The 25,078-nt window shown below is 38.1% G+C and overlaps 1 protein-coding gene across 1 annotated transcript; it reads right to left on the reverse strand.

The window, feature by feature from the left end:
• Positions 1-16,370: 16,370 nt before the first annotated feature.
• On the reverse strand, positions 16,371-19,754 carry LOC111885922 (KIN14B-interacting protein At4g14310). The gene is made up of 3 exons (XM_023882159.3): positions 17,923-19,754; positions 17,156-17,772; positions 16,371-17,070 (listed from the first exon to the last, which is right to left on the reverse strand). Exons 1-3 carry the CDS (start codon positions 19,600-19,602, stop codon positions 16,515-16,517), a joined length of 2,853 nt encoding a protein of 950 aa, XP_023737927.1. The 5' UTR covers positions 19,603-19,754; the 3' UTR covers positions 16,371-16,514.
• Positions 19,755-25,078: the final 5,324 nt, after the last annotated feature.

Here is a 25,078-nt window from a genome sequence, read left to right on the forward strand (position 1 = left end):
ACCATGATGTATACACTAAATAACTACAGTAATGATGTCAATTTCATACAAAGGAAATCCTAGACTAGCAGGCATCATATAATCAGGCAATTCTATCATGCAATTCCTGAAGATCCCTAGCCTAGACTAGCATGTTGTTCTAGCATATCACATAATCAAATAACTTTTATGGTATTTTGGGGTCTACTTACTGGCTCTGGCTGATCGTACCCTCTGCATCCTCCTTTACTTATTTCGAAAACCTTTTGAAAACCATTTTGAAAATCCCTCCTTGATTTGAGACCGGATTCACACGAATGTTCCTCCAATTCACTCAAACCAAGGCTCTGATACCAACTTGTAACACTCATAAAAATTGCACCAATTTAAAACATTTTAATTCATTCAAAAGCCATTAAGTTATTACAATTTGTTTTCAAAAGAGTTTAAACATCAGAGTATCCGTAGAACGAGAACACAAAATCATGAAGTATGAGGAGCGGTACGATCACACCTTCGCCTTGCCACGATCTCCTGAAGTACCTGAAACCAAAACACTACAACAGTAAGCCCGAAAGCTTAGTGAGTTACCCTCAATACCAACCACATATAACCATACTCATATCATATCACAATATAGAACAACCATGCAAATCGAGTCTACAGTGTGACTGGTCCGCTCACAACGGGCCTTCAGTCCACCTGGTCCAGTCTCCGAGTCTACAGTATGACTGGTTCGCCCGCACCGGGCCTTCAGTCCACCTAGTCCATTCTCCGAGCCTCGGCATGTATGGACCGCCCTCTTTGGCCTTCAGCCTATCCGGACCGCTCGTTGGGCCTTCAGTCTATCCGGTCCGCCCTGGGTATGTTGGCCTACAGCACAAAGCAGGACCCGCCTCAACCCAGCCCCAGCCAAATAACCATATGCACATAAAACAGTTAATCACATAACAATTCTCAGCCAAGCAAACGAATCTATCAAATCATGCAGCATAGTAACATCCTAACCAGGATACCGACCTAACCGGTCACTAACATAACATTACCCTACATACCAGGATACCGACCTTAACTAGGTCACTAACATAACACCATCCTAAAACCAGTATACCGACCTTAAACAGGTCACTAACATAACAGCATCCTAAAACCAGGATACCAACCTTAACCAGGTCACTAACATAACACCATCCTAAAACCAGGATGTAGATCTAGAAACTCAAAAACATATCAAACAATACTCGGATTCCCATCCGATAAAGGGCCGGCCTTGGTGCCTTAGACCCTGTTGATATAGTGAGGATAACTCACCTTGCAACTGTCGAACCAAAACACGAAAGCATAAACCCAAAGTACTGCCTCCAACTTCAACACCTATAATCATCAATGATCCAAAGACATAAATATCCAAAAATTACCATAACACCCCTAAAGGTCAAACAGGTCAAATTCAAAGTCCTGGCCAAAGTCAACCTTCCTGATTGACTCTACTCGCCGAGTTAACCCGTCGACTCGCCGAGTTCTCAAACTGAGAAAACTCTCACAGCACGACTCAACTCGCCGAGTCACACCAAGACTCGTCGAGTCCAACGATCTCTGAGTTCCATCCTGCCCAACTCACTGAGTCGCCAACTGACTCACTAATCCGAGGTTTTAACCAAAAGAGGTTGGGGTTCTACGACCTTACTTGCCGAGTCCAAGAACAGACTCGTCGAGTCCACGGCAATCTTCAATAGACTCGCCGAGTTGTTCTTCCAACTCTTCGAGGCCATGCCCATCTTCATATGACTCGCCGAGTCCACCCATGTGACTCGCCAAGTCCCTTCAGTCCTTAATCCATACTGAGGCTTTTCGAGCCATGCAGGGGCTCCAAACTGTAGATCCACTCTTCTAGTGCATAACTCCCACATAAAGTTGCAAACTTTACGCGAAACCAAAGAGTTAAAGGTCTAAATCGCTCTAGGGCTAGGGTTTAAGACAAAGGGGCTTCACCAACAACTCAATGACTGATGCTTTATGACATTCTAGACCATCACAAGTCTAGATCTGGACTAGCAACCTCAGATCTAAACTCCAAACCCGAAATAGATCTCAATCATACCAAAATGGCCCCAAATCTCATTCAAGAATGGATCTAGAAGCAATCAAAGGCAAGGTAACAGCTTATTACCTCCAAGATGTGCCCAAACTGCAGTAGATTCTGGATTTACACCACTCTCTTGATGCAAGCCCTTTTGATCTTCATGCTTCTTCCACTAGAACACCATTCAAAGCTTCAATCTCCCTCCAATGGCCTCACACACACGAGCTTAGGGTTTTCTGTCTCTCAATGGTAATAAGGAGGCTGAGAGAAGGACATAAAGTCCTTTAAATAGGGTGCAAACCCTAAGATTAGGTTTTTTCTCATTCCAGCACCAACTCGGCGAGTTGGTCACTTAATTTGCGACCCAAACCCGCTCCGACTCGGTGAGTAAGCATACCTACTCGTCGAGTCCCTTCTTCGAAATTACACTTTAAACCCTTAAATCATACTTCTGAAATTTGGGATGTTACATGTTTATGCTTATATTGTGTTGTATATAGGTACTTTTCTTGTGAGTTTTGTGCCTGCTTTGGTGTTATTTGACTCGGGTGCGTGTCGATCTTTTGTGTCTCTATCCTTTAATCGTCACATTAGTGTCAGACGCGAGGCGTTGAGTCGACCACTGAGGGTTTCTATAGCCGACGAGCAAGCAGTTTTTGCCACCGACGTATTCTGGGGATGTGTATTGGAGATTTTCGTTGTTGAGTTCCTAATATATCTGGTGCCGATAGCGATGGGTGACGTTTGTGTCATAGTGGGCATGGACTGGTTGAGCCAGTTTGGAGCTGTAATTGACTGTGAGCGTCATATGGTGACCATACGAGACCCTAGTATGGGAGTGCTTATTGTGTATGGCGAAGGGACCAGATATGGATCAGCTTTCTGCTCTGCTGCCAGGGAGAGGCAGAGTTTACAGCAGGGATGTATGGGCTTTTTAGCATATGTGATGGATACAAGAGCTTCCACTAAGTGGTTGTGTGTGAGTTCACAGATGTTTTCGCCGAGGAGTTACTAGGTGTGCCTCCCAAGAGGCATGTGGAGTTCCGAATTGATTTGATTTTGGGTGCGGCGCCTATTACCACGGCACCTTATCGCCTTGCGCCGCCCGAGATGCAGCAGTTATCCTCGCAGCTTCAGGAGCTGTTGGGGAAGGGTTTTATTAGACTGAGTAGCTCACCGTGGGGAGTGCTGATCCCTTTTGTCAAGAAAAAGGATGGTTCACACCGGATGTGCATTGACTACTGGGAGTTGAAAAAGCTGACGGTTAAGAACCGTTATCCACTACTGAGGATCGACGATTTATTCGATCAATTGTAGGGGGTGTCGGGGTTTTTCAAGATTGATTAGAGATCTGGGTATCATCAGATGAGAGTTTTCAAGGAGGATATCCAGAAGACGACCTTTAGGACTCGTTATGGGCACTACGAGTTTGTGGTGATGCCTTTCGGACTCACCAATGCACCGACATCGTTCACGGACTCATGAATCGGGTGTGCAGACCCATGTTGGATCGGTCAGTAATCGTGTTCATCGAAGACATTTTGGTATACTCAAGGTCTAGAGAACAGCACTAGGAGCATCTCTGGGAGATTCTTGGAGTATTGAGGACGGACAGGCTTTATGCCAAATTCTTCAAGTGTGATTTTTGGTTATGAGAAGTCCAGTTCCTAGGAAACCTCGTTAATCAGAATGGGATTTTGGTTGACCTGGCCAAGATTGAGGCAGTTATGCAATGGGAGGTGCTGAGGTCCCCATCCAAGATTAGGAGTTTTCTTGGCCTGGCAGGCTACTACCAGAGATTTATCTGAGATTTCTCCAAGATTGTTGTTCCTCTTACCAGATTAAGCAAGAAGGGTGTTACTTTTACTTGGGGGCCCGAGTAACAGGCCTCATTCGAGACTATTCGCTAGAGATTGTGCAAAGCTCCAGTGTTAGCCCTTCCCGAGGGAGTGGAGGACTTCGTAGTTTATTGTGATGCATCTATATAAGGTATGGGTGCGGTGTTGATCCAGAGGGGACACGTGATAGCATATGAATCGAGGCAGTTGAAGCCCCACGAGACGAGGTATCCTACCCACGATTTGGAGTTGGGGCGGTGGTGTTCGCCCTCAAGATTTGGCGCCACTACCTTTATGGTGTCCGGTGTACCATATACACGGACAATAAGAGCCTGAAGTACCTTATGGATCAACCCAACCTGAATATGAGATAGAGGAGGTGGTTGGATGTAGTGAAAGACTACGACTGTAAGATTTTGTATCACCCTAGCAAGGCTAATGTGGTAGTCGATGCCCTGAGTCGTAGAGCAGTGAGTACTCCGATCCGAGACGTGTGCATGAGGATGACGGTGATGACTCCGGTCTTAGATACCATCCGAGAGCCTCAGGTAGTAGCCGTGAGACCAGAGAACCGTAAGAGAAAGTGGGTGATCGGACACATTTTTGAGTTTGGGACCGATAGTCGGGTGCTTATGACCTTCCGTGGGCGGATTTGGGTGCCATATATGGGTGGAGCTCAACGTATATTGATGGAGGAGGCCCATTGGTCAAGATTCTAGATCCATATGAGAGACACCAAGTTGTATTTGGACTTAAAAAGGGATTATTGGTCGCCCTACATGAAGAGAGATGTGGCATGGGTAGTCGAGAGATGCTTAACCTATCGTCAGGTCAAGGCAGAGCACCAACGTCCACATGCCTCGTTACAGCCTCTAGAGATTCCCCAGTGGAAGTGGGAACAGATTTCTGTGGATTTTATCACCAGATTACTGAGGACCGCATGAGGTGTTGACGCGATATGGGTGATTGTCGACCGATTGACGAAGAGTGCTCACTTCCTGGCTATTAGTGAGAGCTCTTTTGTGGAGTGGTTGGCCGAGATCTACCTTTGAGAGGTGGTAGCACGGCATGGGGTGCCGACATTGATAGTATCAGATCGAGATGTGTTTTTTACTTCCAGGTTCTGGAAGAAATTTCACGAGGATTTGGGGACCCGGTTGCACTTCAGTACAACATATCACCCACAGACAGGCAGGCGGAGCGAGCGGATGATTCGGACACTTGAGGACATTTTGCATGCATGTGTTATGGACTTCGGTGGAAGTTGGGACACTTATTTTCCCTTGGCTGAGTTTTCATACAACAACAGCCATCACTCCAGTATTGGCATGCCTCCCTTTGAGCTCTTATACAGGAGGAGGTGTCGGACTCCCATTTGTTGGGGAGAGGTAGGGCAGAGAGTGATGTGGGGCACTGAGATAGTGCTCAAGAAGACAGAGCAGATCCAGCAAGTCAGATAGAGGTTACTGGCAGCCCAAAGTCGTCATAAGAGTTACGCGGATCGGTATCGTTCAAAACTGGAGTTTCAAGTCGGAGATTTTGTCCGCCTTAAGGTATCCCCATGGAAAAGAGTGATTCGATTCAGGAAACAGGGCAAGGTGGGGCCTAGATACATTGGTCTCTTCAGGGTGATCGCCCGAGTGGGTAAGGTAGCTTATCGGTTGGAGGTGCCTACAGAGTTGAGCCGGATTCATAACACCTTCCACGTGTCCTAGCTGAGGAAGCGTGTAGCCGATGTGACAGAAGTGGTCCCTTTAGTGGACATTTAGGTTGATGAAAGCTTGAACTACATTGAGAGGCCGGTAGCGATCTTGGATAGGAAGGTGAAGGTCTTGAGGAATAAAGAGGTGACTTTGGTTTAGGTTCAGTGGCAACATCGGAAGGGATCCGAGTGTACTTGGGAGTCGGAGTCCGAGATACGGGAGCAGTACCCAAAGTTGTTTCCAGAGGATGACTTCGAGTGTGACATCCCCAAAATCTCGGCCAGAAAAGACCAATTTTCATTTATGCTTTTAAAATAATTTCAGAGTAAATCCTTTTGATTTGAAAGAGTTGCGGAATTTGTTCCTAAAAACAAAGTATGATAAATTAATATTTACCAAAGCATTTCATAAAGAAATGTATTTTCATTATATAATCAAAACTCGGGATGTCATGTTCCGATACAGACCATAAAGCATAAACGATAACATTACAAGTCGTTCAACAAATATATACATATAGAGACTTGTAAATAAAACAAATTGATGATTCATCCATCTTATGCCCTTGCGCCACTTCCTGTAATACAAATAAAACTGAGTGGGTCGGGCTTGGGAGCCTGGTGAGCATATAGGGTTTTCAACCCACAATAAATAATTATATTTAATTCCACCAACCAACAATAACCCAATTACCCATTCCCATTATTCTCACTTTACGTCCCTAAGACAACTAACATAAGGGACCTAGTCTAAAAATATTTCATCGGGGCGACAACACATGCTTCGGGGGTTCCTCAGCAATATAAGTCAAATAAGGCAACCATGAGGGGGATGGAGTACAGCGAATGAACACCCAAGTTCATTAACACCTATAGGTGGCAAGCCTGCTAGCGTTCCACAAGACTGTCTAGAAAAGTCTGTTGTCATCATCTAAACTCCGCTAGATGACTAAATCAAAAACATCGAGGCCTCTCATCTTTTTATCACAAGACAACTATCTATCCATGTTCTACCCAACATTTTAGTAGATAAAATATACATTTTTATACATAGTTTAAAACCTGTATAGTATGTTCATTCAAAACACATTCCAGATAAAAGATGAGGCACATAAACATAACACGTATTTCATAGAGAATAAATCATATCTATGAGATTAGAAGATAACATCGATACACTCACATAACACATATACTTAGTACGTTAAATCGATACTTGTATAAAATCGTGCATTTGAAAGAGATTATGTACCCCCTTCAAATCAATACCAATATATATAAACACATAACACGTATTTCATAGTAAATACTTCGTATTTATGTATTAGAAGAAAGTAACTACACACTCACTTGATCAGAAGATGATCAGACAGCACTACGACTTGTAGAAGTAGTATTCTTCGGTAGATCTGGAAGATCTTCACAAAAACCGGACTCCTCGTGGGCAGAGCTTCGGCTCGGAAACTCTTTTCTTCTCGGGATCTTCTGGCTTCGGGACTCGCTTCGGGTCTCGGGATATTTCTTGCACGTAAATCGAGGTAAAACGGGAGAGAGAGGAGAGAAAATAGCAACCCTAAACAGTTGGCCCTTCAAATCTATTTATAGGGAAAATTTGGCCCTTGCCACGTCGTGGCACCCTTTTTCCACGTCGTGGGCTTGGTCGTCACTGCATACATCATCGCAAGTTGTGTCTGGGGGACTCCCGGAGGTGTCAGAAGACTTGCCACGTCGTGGTCTCTGACACAGCTTTGGGGTTCGCGTCCCGAACTTCAGAAATTCATAACTTTCGCATATGAACTCCGTTTTCGACGTTCTTTATATCGACGCGGAGGTGAGATTATGCTCTACAACTCTTGTTTAGACTCCATTGGCTAATTTTGAATTGATTTTTAATATATTATAAGTATATTACTTATATATTATTTTAGTAGGCCGGGACAGAAAAACTCCATTCAAAATTCATAACTCCTTCATCTGAACTCCGTTTTCGTCTGTCTTTTTATCGTTGGAATACTATTGACGAGATCTTTGACTCTCGTTTAGATTGTTTCGGTTAAGAATCACTCGATCTCATTTTTGAGTATTCGGGCTGCATACCGCTAACTCGAAACTTCGGAAAATCATAACTTCCTCATACGAAGTCAGATTTGGGCATTCTTTTTATGCATGCTCTTGGTTTAACGAACCCTACGACTTTCGTTTAGATCACTAAGGCTAGATATCTCTCTATCTTAAATTCATATTTTACGTCATTCGGCGTCGTGCCGGTTCTGGCGCGAAACTTCGACAGGTCATAACTTCTTCGTTATAACTCGGATTTAGGCATTCCTTATATCTCTGGAATCCTTGTTTCGACCGCTACAACTTTATGAAAAGATATCGGGCTTATCTCACACTTTAATTTTGACGCTTATTTTATTCTTAATTCAATTAAGCCACACAACTAAGCATAAAACACATAATACTCAAATATTTCATCATTAATACTTCAAAAGAATTACAAAGGTTAACTTAGACTATATCAACAATAATGCCTAGCCTGGAAATGCGGGCGTTACATCGAGGGCGAGAATTATAAAATCCCGACTCCAAGGTATAATATTTAATTAATTTGCATTCATAATTTCAGAGCAACTTGACAAGTTGGATGCCCCAACTCGCCAAGTAGAGGAGTTAATGGTCGCGTGATTTTTAGAGTCTACTCGACGAGTTGGAGGACCCCAACTCGACGAGTAGGTGTTGAGTGAGAAAACCCTAATTTTCAGGGTTTGTGTCCTATTTAAAGGAACTTAAGCCTCCATTTCTGCCTCCCTTATCACCCTAACACTATGTGAGAAACCCTAATCGAGCTATAACCTTGTATGAGAGAAAGAGAGGCTAATATTGTGTGTTCTAGTGCACTTTTGGAAGGAGGTTGGAGAGCATCAAGGCTTGGAACAAGGAGGGACCTTTGGATCCAATGTTCTTCAGTGATAGCTTCTGTTTGGAGGTAAAAAGCTACCAGCTTGGTCATTTCTTTTGTTAGATCTCTTTCTAGGGAGTTTTAGGGCTTTCTCCCATCCATCTTTTGGGTATTGAGTCATTTGAACATGACATGAAGTTGAAACATCAGATATGGACTGAATGAGATCCTTTGAGTCCAAAGATCCAAGGTTTATCAAGCTAGTGACAAGCTTTTATGCATTAAACCCCATATAGAGCTTATTATGGCATTTCGAGCCTTAGATGTCATGCATGGACATAAAGCTTGCAACTTTACGTGGTATTTCAGCCTTGGGAGGCCAGGTCTAGAGATTGGGACATTATTTCTGCTTAGAATGGTCTGAATGAGAATTGGTTTAGAGGGACTCGACGAGTGCATGAGCCAACTCGACGAGTCAGCTAGGGTTTTACCCGATTGACTGGACGAGCTACAACTCGGCGAGTTAACGAGACAACTCGACGAGTTGAATTGGATTTTCCCGATACTTCGGAGAAAGTGAAGGAACTTGATGATTCGCATAGATGCACTCGACGAGTTAAGTCAGCATGGACTGTTGATTTGAGTGTTAACTTTCGTTAACTTTTAGGATTTGGTCAACTGTGGACCTTGGAGACCATGGAGGGGTAAAATGGTCTTTTCACCCTTTTTAAGATTTAGTGGAGGAGTTAGCTTAGCATCTCGGAATGGTTATTTCGATTTTCTTATTAGAGATAATTATATTGTGTAGGCGGAGTCTAGATTGTTCGTGGGGTACTAGATCTATTTGCTTACTTCCGAGGTGAGTTTTCTCACTATACTTACCTGAGTGGTAATACTGAGTGACCAGAGGGTCTTATTTGAGTTATCGATCGGAGGGTCCTATATGCTTATATTGAGTTATGTGATATTATGCATTTTGTCTTTGTAATAAATGCTATATTATTTTGTGCTTTACTGAGTTAGGACCGGAGGGTCTAAACCGAGTTGTAAGACCAGAGGGTCTTCACTGAGATATAGGACTGGAGTGTCCAACCCGAGCTGTGAGACCGTAGGGTCCACACCGAGCCGTGAGATCATAGGGTCCTCACCGAGACGCATGAGACCGTAGGGTTCGTGTCGAGTTATAGCCATGAGAGGCTTATTATTTGTGTATATGGTATTTTGGGGAACTCACTAAGCTTCGTGCTTACCGTGTTGTGTGTTATGTGTTTCAGGTACTTCTCAGGATCGTGGGAAGGCACAGGCTTGATTGTTCACACCTGTTCGAGACTATGTTCGAGGATTATGGGATACTATCAGTTATTTTGTGGATTTGTGTTTGACATTTGATACAATTGTGGTTTTTGAGAAATGTGACATGAGTTTTTATGTGTTTTGAAAATAAAAATTTTGTTTGAAATTTTAGGGTGTTACAAGATTAGAGTATGAGATCAGACTGTTAGGTCTATATGAGAAAGAATGTTGAGGCATTCGAGTTGAGAATATAAAGAGATGAAGCGTAAGCAGAGCATGAGCAGGCATGCTAAGAGATAGAGAAGAGTGGATAAGAAATGGAACAACGAATAAAGTATAAGATGGAGAATAGACAGAGTAGAGAAGAGTTAGAGAACAAATGAGATAGAGGCAGATACAGAGATAGAGTTAGAGACGGAGATAGAGATAAAGTGTGGATAGAGTATGATAAGAGCCTGAAAAGAGGCTAAGATAAGAGTATGAGAAAAAGAGTAGATGACAGAGAAAGATATAGATGAGGTGAGAAAGAGTATAGAGAAAGATTTAAGAAGAAAGATAAAAGATATAGATGAAAGAAGAAAGGATAGCAGTGTATGTTATTAGAGAAAGTGTTAGATGATAGAGTATGAGAAAAAGAAGCAAGGAGAAAGAAAAGAAAAATAGAAAGAAAGAATAACTCACCTGACACATTATGTCTGATATTCTAGAGACTTTATGTTTTATAGGTTCAAGTAGCAGCAATCATGGTACCAAAAGAGAAGACAGGAGCACACAAAAAAAATAGATAGTAGGATGATAGTTATTGTACCTCCTTGTTATTCTTTTATGTAACAGATAGATTTTCTTCTAAACCCGTTATTTGTCTTGGGAAGTAAAGTGTTTTAATTAGAGTAGATTTTACAAAAAAAATTATCCTTTTCGTCACTTAAGTCACATTTTAAGTCACATTTCCATAGACTTGGTATGAAACGCACAAGCCTTTTCCCGTCCTACATAAATGCACAAATTATATGTGAAACCCTTTTCAAAACACTTGTCATTTTCTTCTTATTCAAAACTCTTTAATGAAAACCCTTTTTTTATAGATGCATATAATATGCATACATAATATAACACATAGCATACAAGGTGTAAACATATATAGATGAATGTAAGTCTTAAAAACGTATTATTATATATAGGACATGTATTCGGTAGTACTCACCTCAATCGTTTGTGTTTTTATTCCCTTTTTCTCATACTTCCTAAGAACTCTTTAATCCTCACCTATTGATTCAAGATAAAGGTTAAAATGGTCTAAAACATTCTTACTTCATCCCAACACTCATAGAAGACTTCTAGTACTTAGAAAGTAAACAAACAAGAATCGGGATAGTTGTGTCAGGACCGACATCTTAGACGCCCACTTCAACATCACGGTCCCTAAATTTGATGCCCATTATTCATAAATGACGTCTCAGACGCTCACTTCAATTCCACTACATATGATTTTCACTTTTAGCGTCTTATTTACCCCCCCCCCCTATCCCAAACTTTCCCAACCTTTACCAGTGATTCATAATGACTTTAAAACATCTTAATAATACTACTTTATCTTTTTAAAGTTATATCTTAACTATATCATAAAATTCAAAGGATGGCTTATGTAGACATCTAACAACTTCATTACTTAATGAGCTCTTAATAGCCTTCAAGTTCATTACCAAACATTTAATTCCCTTAATGAAATTTATTAAACTGTTAATAACCTCTTAAATATCTTATTAAACCTTGGAGTGCCCAATTACATTGGGTTCATGTATTGGAATTGGTGATTCTTGAGTATATGTCTCGTTTAACTATTTTATTAAAACTTTTTAATCTAATTAATATATTTTGGAGTAGCTTCAATAGTGAAGAAACACACAAATGGTAAATCGTCATTAAAGTTACAATGATAGTGTGGCAGTGGCATGGTGGTCATAAGGGTGATGGAGCAGGTGTGGTGTTGTAGTGGTGGTGATTAGTAGTAGTGGTGTTGATGGTAATTAGCGATAGTGAAGTTGATGATGGCAGGTGGGTAGGGTAGTGGTGGGCAAGTGGTGGTGAAAGCAACAGTAGAAGGTTTTTTTCGTCTTTTTGAAATGTTTAACATCCCTCCATTAGGGCTGTTAGAGGGGAGGACCTCTGGTGTTATCCAAACCCTTAATAAGGACCATTAGTGTTATTTTACCAAAAGGTAGACCAAGAGTGTTATTTCATATGAACTACAGGGACTAAGACTATAATTTACTCTGTATTTTTATCAAATTATACAAGTTAGATTATCATCATTTAAAGTATTAAACTATTTTTTACATAGCCATATAGCGTTTTATGTTATTTTATATTTTTTTTCAGCTTTCTTATCAGCTAGTTTTTATCAACCATCATCTTTATCAACTAATTATCAGTAATCAAATATTTTGCAGCTATCAACTAGCTTTTTCAACTACTCTCTCAAACATAATCTTATATATTTACACAAAAAAAACATGTCAAAAAAATGTTATTTCATGTTTACATAGTTAAACATTTTTACAAAAATTAAATTCATCATCGTTTTATGTCTTAAAAGATGTTTAATAATTGTTATTGAGTAAAATCCAATTTAGTTAAAACCTTATTAAGTCAAATTCAACTTCTTTCAGAACCAATATAAAGAATACCAAAGACTATAAGATTGAATCAAACCTTATTAATTGTAGTATTAAACGACCTAAATCTGACCGAGTGAGATCCGTCCTCATACGAGACTCAATAAAATACATATCAAACTATCCATGTTTATAATAGAAAATTAGTTTAATGACTTAGGAGGGTAATAAGGTTTTAACTTTGTTCACATTAGGTTATTAAAGTTTTTTCTTGCACATATTACACCAACACGGTTGTTATAATCGTTTAAAAAAAGATATAAGGTTTTAATTTTGTCCACATTAGGTCCCTAAGATCTTTTTTTGTACATACTACAACAGCATGGTTGTTATAACTGTTTAAAAAGGGGTAATAAGGTTTTAATTTTGTCCACATTAGGTCCTTATTTTTAATATTTTTATCATTTCATCTAATTCTTTTATAATTTATATTAGTATCTAGTTTAGTCGTCTATTCTACACAACCACAGTTTCAATTGAAAGGTTACATAACAATTTTTTGTCATTTAAAAAAAATAGTAATCAAAATCTTAATGATTAAGGTTATGTTTGGCGCACCACAACTAGCTGATAAGGTAGTTTATTTTTCGATCTTTTTTAAGTTGTCATGTTTGACAAGCCAAAAAGTAGCTTATAAGCTAGCGTTTTAAAAAGGTACTTAGACTAGTTTTTTAAAAGTTTTTTTAAATTTCCAAATATACCCCTTAATTAATTAAGAAAAAATATTTGTAAATGTCATTTTATGTTATTATATAAATTTCAGATAGCTTATAAACCAGTGGTGAAGTCAATGTAAAAGTAAAAGAATATCCCAAAAAAAGAATGGGGTATCCTTAATAAGGAATGGCTCTATCAAAGGGTATCCCCAATATGCCACTACTTATCAGGGATACCGCATTACTTGTTCGAGATACTCATTTACTTTGCCCTTGACTCTGCTACTGACTTATAAGTTATTTGAAAATTATATAATGACATAAAAAGACATTTAAAAAATATGTTTTCTTAATTAATTAAGGAATATATTTGGAAATTATTTAAAAATAAATAAATAAATAAAAATAAAAAAAACTAGTCTAAGTAGTTTTGTAAAACACAGCTTATAAGTTACTTTTTGGCTTACCAAACATAACAAATTAAAAAAGATCGAAAAATTAAGTAGCTTATCAACTAGCTGTGGCGCGCCAAACATAGTCTTAATCATTAAGACTTTGATTATTATTAGTTTTTTTTGTAAAAATGACAAAAAAATTCTTATGTAACCTTTCAATTGAAATTGTGGTTGTGTTGAATAGGCGATTAAAATGAGAAGATGAAATGATGAAACCATCTAACTAGATACTAATATAAATTGTAAAAGAATTAGATGAAATGATAAAAATATTAAATTATGGACCTAATATAAACAAAATTAAAACCTTATTATCCCTCTTTAAACGGTTATAACAACCATATTTGTGTAATATGTACAAAAAAAAGACATTAGATACCTAATATGGACAAAATTAAAACTTTATTACATTTTTTAAACGGTTATAACAAGGGTAAATGTCATTGTAACCCAACCAACTATTGGGTTTTAGTTTAAAAGGTCCCTTATTTATTTTTTTAGTCGTTCAGGTCATTAAACTTATATGTGACCTGTTAATTATACCAACAATCTATTTTTTATCCGTTTTTACCGGTTACATCCACCTATCTCGAATGTATCAGTGGGGAAATTTCATCCGGTTTTGTAGAATGGTAGAGCTTGTTTAGGAGAAGTTATATATCGTTATATAACATCAGAGCAATTCTCACCGGAGTGTTTTCTACATTGTCTCGATCTTTCATTTGAACACGTCCCTTTAGAAATCGCCAACCCTATTGAGGCATCGATCTACGTGTGTCAGAAAAGGATTCAATCGAGGCCCTTACCTCATCCAAACATATCTTTGTGGTATATGGTGAATGATTTAGGTGTTGTTTGTTTTTTAAAAAAACTTCTTCAAACCACTTACTGTTGCGCGACGCAGCACACACGCAACACTTTCCCTCTCACAGCAGTTTGTTTTTTTGGAAGACTTCAGACTACAAAACCTTTACGCGTGTGTTGCGTGGCGCAGCACTTGACTTGCCTCTTCTAACCTCTTCAGCTTTCATTTTTTCCAAGTGTTTTTTTAGAATTTTGGTATAACTTTTTTTTTTATAAACTTTGATTTTCTTAAAGTTTTATTTACGGATTTGATGCAATTTCTTTTTATAGTTTCCACAAATTTTTTTAACTTGATTTTTTTTTTTTTTTTAAAAAAAACTTTGGTTTTTTTAATTTTTTACCGTTTCTATTAATAATATTTTCAGTTTCAATTGCATCTTTTTTAACGTATTAATTTTTTACGAACTTTGTAAACATCGTTTGCAATATTTTCTTAATTTTTTTTATTATTCTCTTTTTTTATGTTTATTAAAATTAGTTTTTCTTTCTAGAATAAAACTAATAGCTTCTTTTATATTTTTGAAGTTTTTTTTAAAGTTTTATATTTTTGTTTTTTACATGTTCTTTTTAGTATTCTTTCAATGTTTTAAGACTAGAATTATTAAATTTTGGTGTTGAGAATTATTTTCAGTTTATAAAGTTAGTTTATTTTTATTTCAGTTTACTGCAGCAGTCTGCAGATGTTAAAAAACAAACATACTTTTTATTATAGGTTGCAGCCGTTTGTTCCACCTCTTCTGCTACAGAGGATTGCAGAGGTGGTCCGCAGACTTCATAAATTTTCGCTTCGAAAAAACAAACAGCACCTTAATGTGGATGATACAAGAGAGACTCATTAGTTGAAGGTATCTTACTTTGCTTGAAACATCGTTTTCCAGTCTAACTCAAATCTCATTAGACATCAGCAAGATTCAATACCAAAAGGTACTTCAAATTTCAAAAACCCTAATTTTATTCTTCAAAAACCTCAATAGGAACCTGATTTATAGACGATTTTTTAGATGAACATTCAGGAAGTTAAGAAATCGATCTTGGAGAGCTACTATAGGGTTCTGTAAAGTCTTACGTTCAATCGGAGATGGTGGTGTTTGGCAGGTTGTGTTTCATTTTGGAGATTCGGCTTGAGCGAGTGGTTGTTGAAGGAAGCTTGAATTTTGGCGTAAGGTGGATAGACGGTATATCCGTTGAAGGGTTTTTTTCACAGGTCGTGATGATGTATGGCAGTTGATGGTGAAGCCGGTGGTCGAAGGTAGATGACATGTGGTATCATACAACATCAAATCAAAATTGAGAATAAAGCAAGGAAAGTTTCAACAACTATGTCAACAATATCTCAGATGCTTAACAATTTTGTTAAAGGTTTACAATAAAATGGAGCTTCAATTTGTGGTTGTAACTGATAAAACCGAATGAAAAATAGAATGTTGGTACAATTAGCAGGTAACATAGTTTAATGACCTAGACTACTAAAAAAATACATTAAGGACCTTTTAAACCAAAACTCAATAGTTGGTTGGGTTACCATGACATTTACCCTTATAACAACCATATTAGTATAATATATACAAAAAAAACCTTAAGAACCTAATGTGGACAAAGTTAAAACCTTATTACCCTCCTATATCATTAACCCTAGAAAAACCAAGGGATTGCTTTCACATGCCATTGATCTTTTAATGTTAACTTAAGTTCATCTTTCAAATGTAGCATTAAGACCTATTTGCCATTTATCTTTTAATGTAACTTAAGTTCCTCTTTCAAATGTAGCATTAAGACCTATTTTTAAAGAGTTGAGCACAACTATTCTTTGGGACGAGACAACAAGAGCAATTCATTTACATAATCATGGAGTTCTACTTATATCCAACATTTGGGAAAGACGTTCTTAAGAAGATCAACATAACATAACAAAGATCCATAATATTTAATAAACATCGAACAAGTGAACTCGATGATCAAACTTATAAATTAAAAACATTCCATAATTTTCCACATTACAATAAAAAAAAACATAAAAACACATATTACACAAACTCAAAAACCATAAATCATATTCATAAATCATACCTAAGCCAAATACCTCCAAAACGCAGGCCTATCTCTGGATATAACCAAAGCACGTGACCCCAAATAATCAAACGAAGGACAATATAAATTATCCGGCCCAACGCTCTCTCTCACCTTCACACCACCACCATAATCACCGCCACCACCACCCATTAACGGCCGCATTCCATCCTCTTTCAAAGCATCAAACACAAACAACCCTAAACCAGAAACAGCCATGGTGAGACTGGAGTCACCCCAGACTTGTGTTATGGCTTTGTGATGGTGGTGGGCGGTGGAATTGGATTCCGGGAGGTGGTAGGTGGTGAAGAGTTTCTGTTTGCGTATAGAGAAGTGTTGGATTTGGGCGGTGGATGGTGGTTTTCTGGCGGTTGGTGGTGTGGCGGTGGATCCACCGAGGTAGATTGAGTCTCCGCGAGAGAAGATGGAGTGGACGGTGGTTGTGGGTTTTGGAATTTTGATTCCGATTCCAGAAGGGTTGCGAAAGTCTAGGACGTTGATGGAATCGGAAGTGCAGAATACTCCGTCGTTTCCTTCTGCTTCTGATGAACTTACTCTGTATTTCAAAACAATCGTTAGATTTGTGGATTGCGAATTTGCAATGGAGTAACGATGGAATTGGATTTCAGATCAAACATTACCTTTGGCGAACACCTCCACCAAGTTCTGCATCGGTATTATTCACATGAAGTCCCAAAATCTTCTTCCCGTTCAAATTCACAGACACCAAAGGTTCAGCAGTAAGCGACGCCACATCCCACAACCCAACACCACCGACCTCCGCCACCACCACTTTCCCCCTATTCCGCCATTGCAAAGGACTCGAATTCTCCATTCCGACCACCAAACTCCCCAATTCCCACTTCATAACATCTTCTCCATCACGAATATCAAAAACCCTAACACCTCTCTGGTTACTAGCGGTTGAAATCATGAGAGGGCCACAAGGCTTATACCACCACTGTCGATTCTCCGGGGGTAAATTGGTCATTTCATGTCGTCGGTTTAAGACATTGTTGGGTAATGGAGCGAGTGCTGTTCTTGTGGTGGTGGTGGTGATTCCGTCTTCGAGGTGAAGGGATTTGACTTCTTTGGTGTAGAAATCCCATGAACAGAAACCGGATTCAGGGCTGTTTCCGGCGGATGCTGCCACCACGTATCTCCCGGAACAACCGTCTGCACCTGGTGCGCGAAGTATCCAACAATCTCTCCATAAATTCGGTGAAACTTCAGCTGGTGCCTTGTATACGGATTTTTCCTGAATAACACAAATTATTTAAACGAAACAAACCAAATATCAAAGAAATCATGTGAATTTCACAGTTTTTATAACACTTATCAAACAAATTTGAACCTAATCGGATCAATAACGTGTAGATTAAGTCAAAAAGAAACAGAAGATTAGTACCTCAGAATTGGCAACATCATAGAAGGTGCAAGAACCATCATCATGAGCAAGAAGAACAGATTCTCCTTCAGACACAAACCATCCACCTGTACAAGTCTTGTGCCCAATTTCATTTAATTCGTTGTTGAAACTATCATCAACATCATCTTCATATATCATGAGCCCCTTGTTTTCTTGATCATCAGATTCTTCAAAAGTTTCATCAGCTGTAAGCATCGACTCAACATTACCCTTTCCACTGTAAAAAGATTCACGTGATTTTGGATTGACAGTGCTGTCTGTTTCTTGAACTTCACATATCTCCAAATTACCCCTAATTGTAACTTTAGATTCACTATTACTTAAAGATTCTGATAACTCATGTTTAGTCTCACTAATAGCTAAAGCAACCTCGGATTTTAGGGTTTCATGGTTTTTTGTTGTCCTGTCTCTTAGTAACTTATGGTGAGGAAAGAATCTTGCTTCTAGTTCATCAGGATTCAATCCCTTGGATGAACTTTTTGCATCAGTTAACTCCTTGATTGGACTAGTTTTTGTCACAATAACTTGTAGATTATTATCATCACCTTTTTTCTCTGTTTCAACATTAACAACATCACCCATTGCCTTTTCGATACCTGCAACTGTTTCTTGAATGTCAGAAAGCATCACTTTTGATGCATCAGGGTTGTTTAAATCCAGCATTTCCTTTGTTCTTTTGATATCTGAAGCTATCCTCTTCACCTTTTCTTCTAAAAATGCAAGCTTTCCATGGAGTTTACTTGGGTACTTGGCATTTGATCGAGCAGTTAGAGTGTCTTCACTTGTTCCCTTCTCTTTTGAAACATCTGAAGTACTACCCCTGCTTGATAACTTCCCACCAGAGTCTCTGAAACTTGAACGAACACTGATCTCCTCGTTTTCAGTTGAATTGCTAGACTTTAAACCTACACTGGATTTTGATCTGAACTTCTCAAATAGTTTGACACTTTCAGAGACTTTCACAAACGAATCTGAGCTAGATTGGGTGTTTGAAATCTCTGGATGTGATGTATTGTCTCTTTGTTTACCACTTTTGGGGGAAACCGCAAAAACCCTAGCATTTTGGGGTTTCACTGTAGGTTTCGGAATTGATTCTTTGCAAAGTTCACTGCTTTTCTCCAAACTCGCTATGGAAACTTTTGAAGCCGGAACTCCATTAGCAGAAGTAGATTTAGAATTAGTATTTTTCGAAGAACCTTTGTTTTGTAGGCCAACCCTATCCGAAACCCTAGCAGACCTATCAACGCTAACACTTCTCTCGTTTCGATCCACTGAAACTCTAGAAACCCTAGTTTTACGCACATCATTTGTAACCCTAACAAATTCAGATGGACTTTGGCTCCTACCTCTTGGTCGCACAGACGAACTTGTCGACCACCTGGCACGCTGTTCCACGCTATCCTTATCGGCACGAACAATCGGCGGAACGAGTGGTTTCTGGGGCTTCGCTGCAGTCCGAATCCTGGAAGTGGGTCTGCCACTGTTGGCGTTTTCCTTGCCGGTGGTCATATTTACTGGATCTCCACCCCGACAGATGATTCTTTCCGATAACGGAGTTGTGCTTCTGGATGTTTTTGATGGTGGGACGGTGGTGACCTTAGCTCCACCGCCGCCGCCGCCGCTGCTTTCTTTCACCCGGCGCACCGCAGACGATGACATCGAAGATTGAAATCAATTAATCGCAAGTTTTGTTAAAGATTTGAGTGGTTGAGGTATTGATAGATCTTGGATTTTGGTTTTGATTAAGATTTGAAGTTAAGCGGGAAATGAAATTTTTGGGTTTGGGGTTTTGAATTTTTTGAACCAGTCCATTAGCCCATAGCCCCATACATATCATTTCCACCAAGACACACAGTTTCGTGTACGTGTGATAATATTTAATATTTAAATCTTATACATTTCATATTTTATTACACAAAAATCTAGGGTGTTCGGATTAATTTTAAAGGATAATTTGATTTTACTGTGTGGTGTATTTTCATCAATGGAAGTTGCTCGCCTGATCCTTTCTCTGTAACTTGATTCTACAATTCTTGCTTTTCTTGTAGTTTCTTAATTCGAGACTCATATTCTCTGTTGTTTGTAGGGATGAACATATGGACAGGGGAACCGGTCCCTAAACCAGAACCCAATGGAATCGGTTGGGCCGGGACCGATACTATAATTTCGTCAATTTTTGGAACTGGGACCGGTAAGAACCGGTCGTTGGAACCGGCCCAAAACCAAGAGTCGGACCGGATAACTCACTCAAATTTTGAAAGTTGCATGACTCGCTCAATTTAAGTTTTTTCGACTTGAATCTTTTTCCTACACGTAGTTTAGGTTTTGTAGTTAAGTTTAGACTATAAAAACGTTTGATTTGGTAAAAACTGAATGATTTACAAGTCTCGCAAAGAAGAGTGTCAAATCAGAATTTTTTTTATGTTACAACAATTAAACGTAATCTGACTTTGTTGTTAAAATGTGCATAACTCACTCAATTTAAGTTTTTTTGACCTGAATCTTTTTCCTACACGTAGTTTAGCATTTGTAGTTAAGTTTCAACTATCAAAACGTTTGATTTGGTTAAAAATTGAATAAGTTACAAGCCCCGCAAAGAAGCGTGTCTAATCAGACCGGTTCCAAAATCGAAAATCCGCCAAAAACTGGAACCGGAACTGGAACCAGTAGACCGTCGGGTCGGTTCGGTTCTTGATTTTGGCTGAAGCCAGTTCCCGAGTCGGGCCAGTTCCGGCCGGTTCGGTCCATTTGCTCATGCCTAGTTGTTTGTGAGTATGTTTGCGATTTATGATTACACATTTATACTTTTTTTAAGGAAATTTGATTTCACCATAGCATATGGATAACTCTTGGATGAACATAATTCATAGGACAAAGAGCCCAACCTTATAGAATATACTCTTACTGAAAAGTAATTGGTGTGATATAAAATAAAATAAAAAGTATTTTTTTTCAAGTCATTTGTTTAGTCCTTAACTAGAAAAGATTTCCCGACGTTGTCGGGGTCGGAAGGTATTGTTTTGTAAAATAAAGTAGCATGTTGAATTGCATTGAGATAATCTAGTAAAGGAAGATAAACAATGTCATCTAATTACATAAGTAAAGAAATCTAAATCATTATTTCTTGCAATAAATGAGGAAAATAAAGAAATGGTCTCACAAATTGAACTTTATTGTTATGTATGGCAGCGGCCGGAAAACCAATCTGGAAAATATAGACCGTTGTTTTTTGTCCGTCTAATGTGAGGGTAATTTGGTCTTTTAAGGTAGTAGAGACTGAATTTGTGACGAAGGGTAAACCATATGGACCATTTATGTAATTTTGGCGGCGGTGGTGGTGATGGTGATGGTAGTTGGTGGGTGGCTTTATGGTATTGGGTGGGTATTTTCTAATAAATAAAACATTAATTTAAAACCAAAAGGAGAAATATAAATTAATTTAAAAAATCGGATTAGGAGTAAAATAGTGATTTCGGTTTCCATCGTTGTCCTCAATGTATTAAATCTGGTAAACCACAGGGACCAATCGTGTAATAATAATAATAATAATGAGGGACCATTTCTGACAAAAGACTAAATACTAATAATATGTAATAAAAGGCGAGGGTTATGAAAAATTCAAACGAAAGTGAAAGGGTTGTTTGTGAACAAAAGCATAAAAGTGAAGGGTCAATGTTGTAAGTAGTTTTTTAAAACCAACATAAGTTGGAGGACCAAAAGTGACAAAAAAAATCGACAAAAAAAGAAGAACAAACATACATAACCTTAGGGACCAATCTTGCCAAATACTTAAGAAGTTTACTATTCCTAACTTTCATATATATATATATATATATATATATATATATATATATATATATATATATATATATATATATATATATATATATATATATATTGTTATAAATTCAACGTGATTAAGATATGTTAAAAAAATAAACTAAAATAACATACGTAAAGAAACTTGATGGAGAAGAAGATTTAGAAAGATATCAGATATTTTATCTTTTGTGAAATTATTGCATCGTATTCTTACAAGAGCATGTTATATATATACAACAAAACTACCTATCATACGTAATATAAATAGTATGACATGATATCTTTTACCAATTCACCAATTATTGGTGTCATTCACAATAATTTACAACACTCCCCCTTGGATGACACCATTTCTAATTTAGGGTTCAGTTTTGAAGTACTGCCTCATTAAAAACCTTGCTAAAGAAAACCCAGTGGGAAAAAACTTTAGCGAAGGGAAAAAGAGTGCAGTGTATAGTTGACTCCCCCTTATTTAGACATCTGTTACATTATATTTTATGCACATGTCGCATTCCAATGCCATGTACATGTTGCCTGAAGGTTGTAGTAGGAAGTGCCTTCGTAAAAAGGTCTGCTACATTGTTGCTGGATTGAACATAATTGATTTCAACTTGATGATTCTTTATAAGCTCTTGAGTGTACTCAAAAACTTTGGAGGTATATGTTTTGTCATGTCGCTCTTGATATATCCTTCTTTCATTTGAGTGACACGTGCTGAGTTATCTTCATATATCAAAGTTGGACCTATATCTTTTTCAAGTCCACATGAAGTTAAAACTAGTTGTGTCATCGATCTCAACCATGTACATTCTCTACTAGCTTCATTTAGTGCAATCACTTCAGCATGATTTGAGGATGTGGCAACAAGTGTTTGCTTTTGAGAACGCCAGGAAATTGTAGTACCTCCATTCATGAATACGTATCCAGTTTGAGATCTAGCTTTATGAGGATCAGACAAATAACCTGCATCTGCATAACCAATTAAACCTTGTTTTGAATTGTTAGGATAAAATAATCCTAAATCACTAGTTCCTCGAAGGTATCAACAAATATGTTTGATTCCATTCCAATGTCTTTTTTTTTTGGGCTGAACTAAATCTTGCTAGCAAGTTTACAACAAAAGAAATGTCAAGTCTAGTACAATTGGTAAGATAGATAAGAGCTCCAATTGCATTAAGGTATGGTACTTCTGGACCAAGGATTTCTTCATTTTCTTCGCATGGACGAAATGGATCCTTGTCAATATTTAATGATCTAACAACCATTGGAGTGCTTAAAGGATTAGCATTGTCCATATTAAAATGTCTCAATACTCGTTCTGTGTAATTTGATTGATGTACAAGTATTCCATTAGGCATATGCTCAATCTGTAAACCAAGACAATATTTGGTTTTTCCAAGATCTTTCATTTCAAACTCTTTCTTTAAAAGTTCAATCACTTCAAGGATTTCTTTATTCGTTCCAACGATGTTTAGATCATCAACATAGACAACTATGATCACATACCCAGATGTTGTTTTCTTAATAAATACACATGGACAAATAATGTTATTTTTATAACCTTTACTTGTCAAATAATCTCTCAAACAATTGTACCACATGCATCCAGATTGTTTCAACCCATACAAAGATCTTTGTAATTTTATAGAATACATTTCTTTGGGTTTTGTACTTAATGCTTCGGGCATTTTAAATCCTTCAGGGATTTTCATATAGATATCACTATCAAGTGATCCATACAAGTAAGCTGTAACAACATCCATAAGACGCATCTCTAAATTTTTAGAGACTGCCAAGCTAATTAAATATCTAAAAGTGGTTGCATCCATTACCGGTGAATAAGTTTCCACATAATCAATTCCAGGTCTTTGAGAGAAACCTTGAGCAACAAGTCTAGCCTTGTATCTTACAATTTCGTCTTTCTCATTTCTTTTTCATACGAAGATCCATCTATACCCTAATGGTTTCACAACTCCAGGTGTGAGGATAATGTTCCCCAAAACCTTTCTCTTGTTAAGAGAATTTAACTCAACTTGCATAGCTTCCTTCCATTTAGCCCAATCACTTCTTCTTTGACATTCAATGACAGATTATGGTTCGGGATCATCATTCATAATATCACATGCAACTAAATAAGAAAATATTGTACTTATATTTTCAGTTTCATTTTGGTCACATATTCTATTTGTTTGACCATAATTTTGTGCATCATCCTCCTTTCCTGGGGGAATTTGAATAATTCGTGTCTCTCCAGGAACACTTTCCTCATGATCCAGTGCAGTTTCTGATCCTCTTCTTTTTCGTGGGTTCTTATCCTTAGAACCAAATGGTCTTCCACGCTTCAGGCGTGTTTTAGAATCTTGAGTGACTTTATCATCAGATTGTCCATGTGGAATTTTAATTCGAGCTGGAACATTGACAACCGGTATATATGATTTAGTCACTCTTTTTGTGTCAGTAAATGCATCAGGAAATTGATTTGCCATTTCTTGGAAATGCATTATCCTTTGAATTTCCATGTCACATTGCTTTGTGTGAGGGTCAAGATATGATAAAGAAGGCTCATGCCATGACACATCTTTTTCCATAATCTTCTTTTCTCCTCCTAATGATGGGAAATTTGCCTCATCAAATTGGCAATCTGCTAGGCGTGCTGTAAAAACATCACCTGTTAACGGTTCAAGATATCTTATAATAGATACTGACTCAAAACCAACATATATCCCTAACCTTCTTTGAGGACCCATTTTGGTCCGTTGAGGTGGTGCAATAGGTACATATACTGCACACCCCAAAATTCTCAAATGGGATATATTTGGTTCTTGACCAAAAGCAAGTTATAGTGGAGAATATACATGATATGAACTTGGTCTCATGCGTATCAATGATCCAACATGTAAGATTGCATGGCCCCAAACAGATACAGGAAGTTTGGTCCTCATTATCAATGGTCTAGCTACCAGTTGGAGACGTTTAATCAGTGATTCAGCTAAACCATTTTGTGTATGTACATGAGCAACTGGATGCTCAACAACAATCCCTACAGACATACAATAGTCATTAAATGCTTGTGAAGTAAATTCACCAGCATTATCAAGTCTCACTCTTTTGATAGTATAATCAGGGAAATGTGCCCTTAATTTAATAATTTGGGCAAGAAATTTTGCAAATGCCATATTACGAGTTGATAATAGGCAAACATGAGACCATTTGATGGATGCATCTATTAAGACCATAAAGTATCTAAATGATCCAGATGGTGGGTGAATCGTTCCACATATATCACCATGAATTCTTTCTAAAAATATAGGTG

The sequence above is a fragment of the Lactuca sativa genome, chromosome 1 (genome assembly GCF_002870075.4).
Source record: "Lactuca sativa cultivar Salinas chromosome 1, Lsat_Salinas_v11, whole genome shotgun sequence".
NCBI lineage: Eukaryota > Viridiplantae > Streptophyta > Magnoliopsida > Asterales > Asteraceae > Lactuca > Lactuca sativa.

What these genes read in the sequence shown, in the direction of transcription:
- LOC111885922 (XM_023882159.3), bottom strand. Translation starts at nt 19,602, where the DNA reads ATGTCATCGTCTGCGGTGCGCCGGGTGAAAGAAAGCAGCGGCGGCGGC. An exon ending in ATGATGTTGCCAATTCTGAG is followed by an intron (nt 17,773 to 17,922) that starts GTACTAATCTTC and finishes TGTGTTATTCAG; the next exon opens with GAAAAATCCGTATACAAGGC. An exon ending in GGTGGAGGTGTTCGCCAAAG is followed by an intron (nt 17,071 to 17,155) that starts GTAATGTTTGAT and finishes TTTGAAATACAG; the next exon opens with AGTAAGTTCATCAGAAGCAG.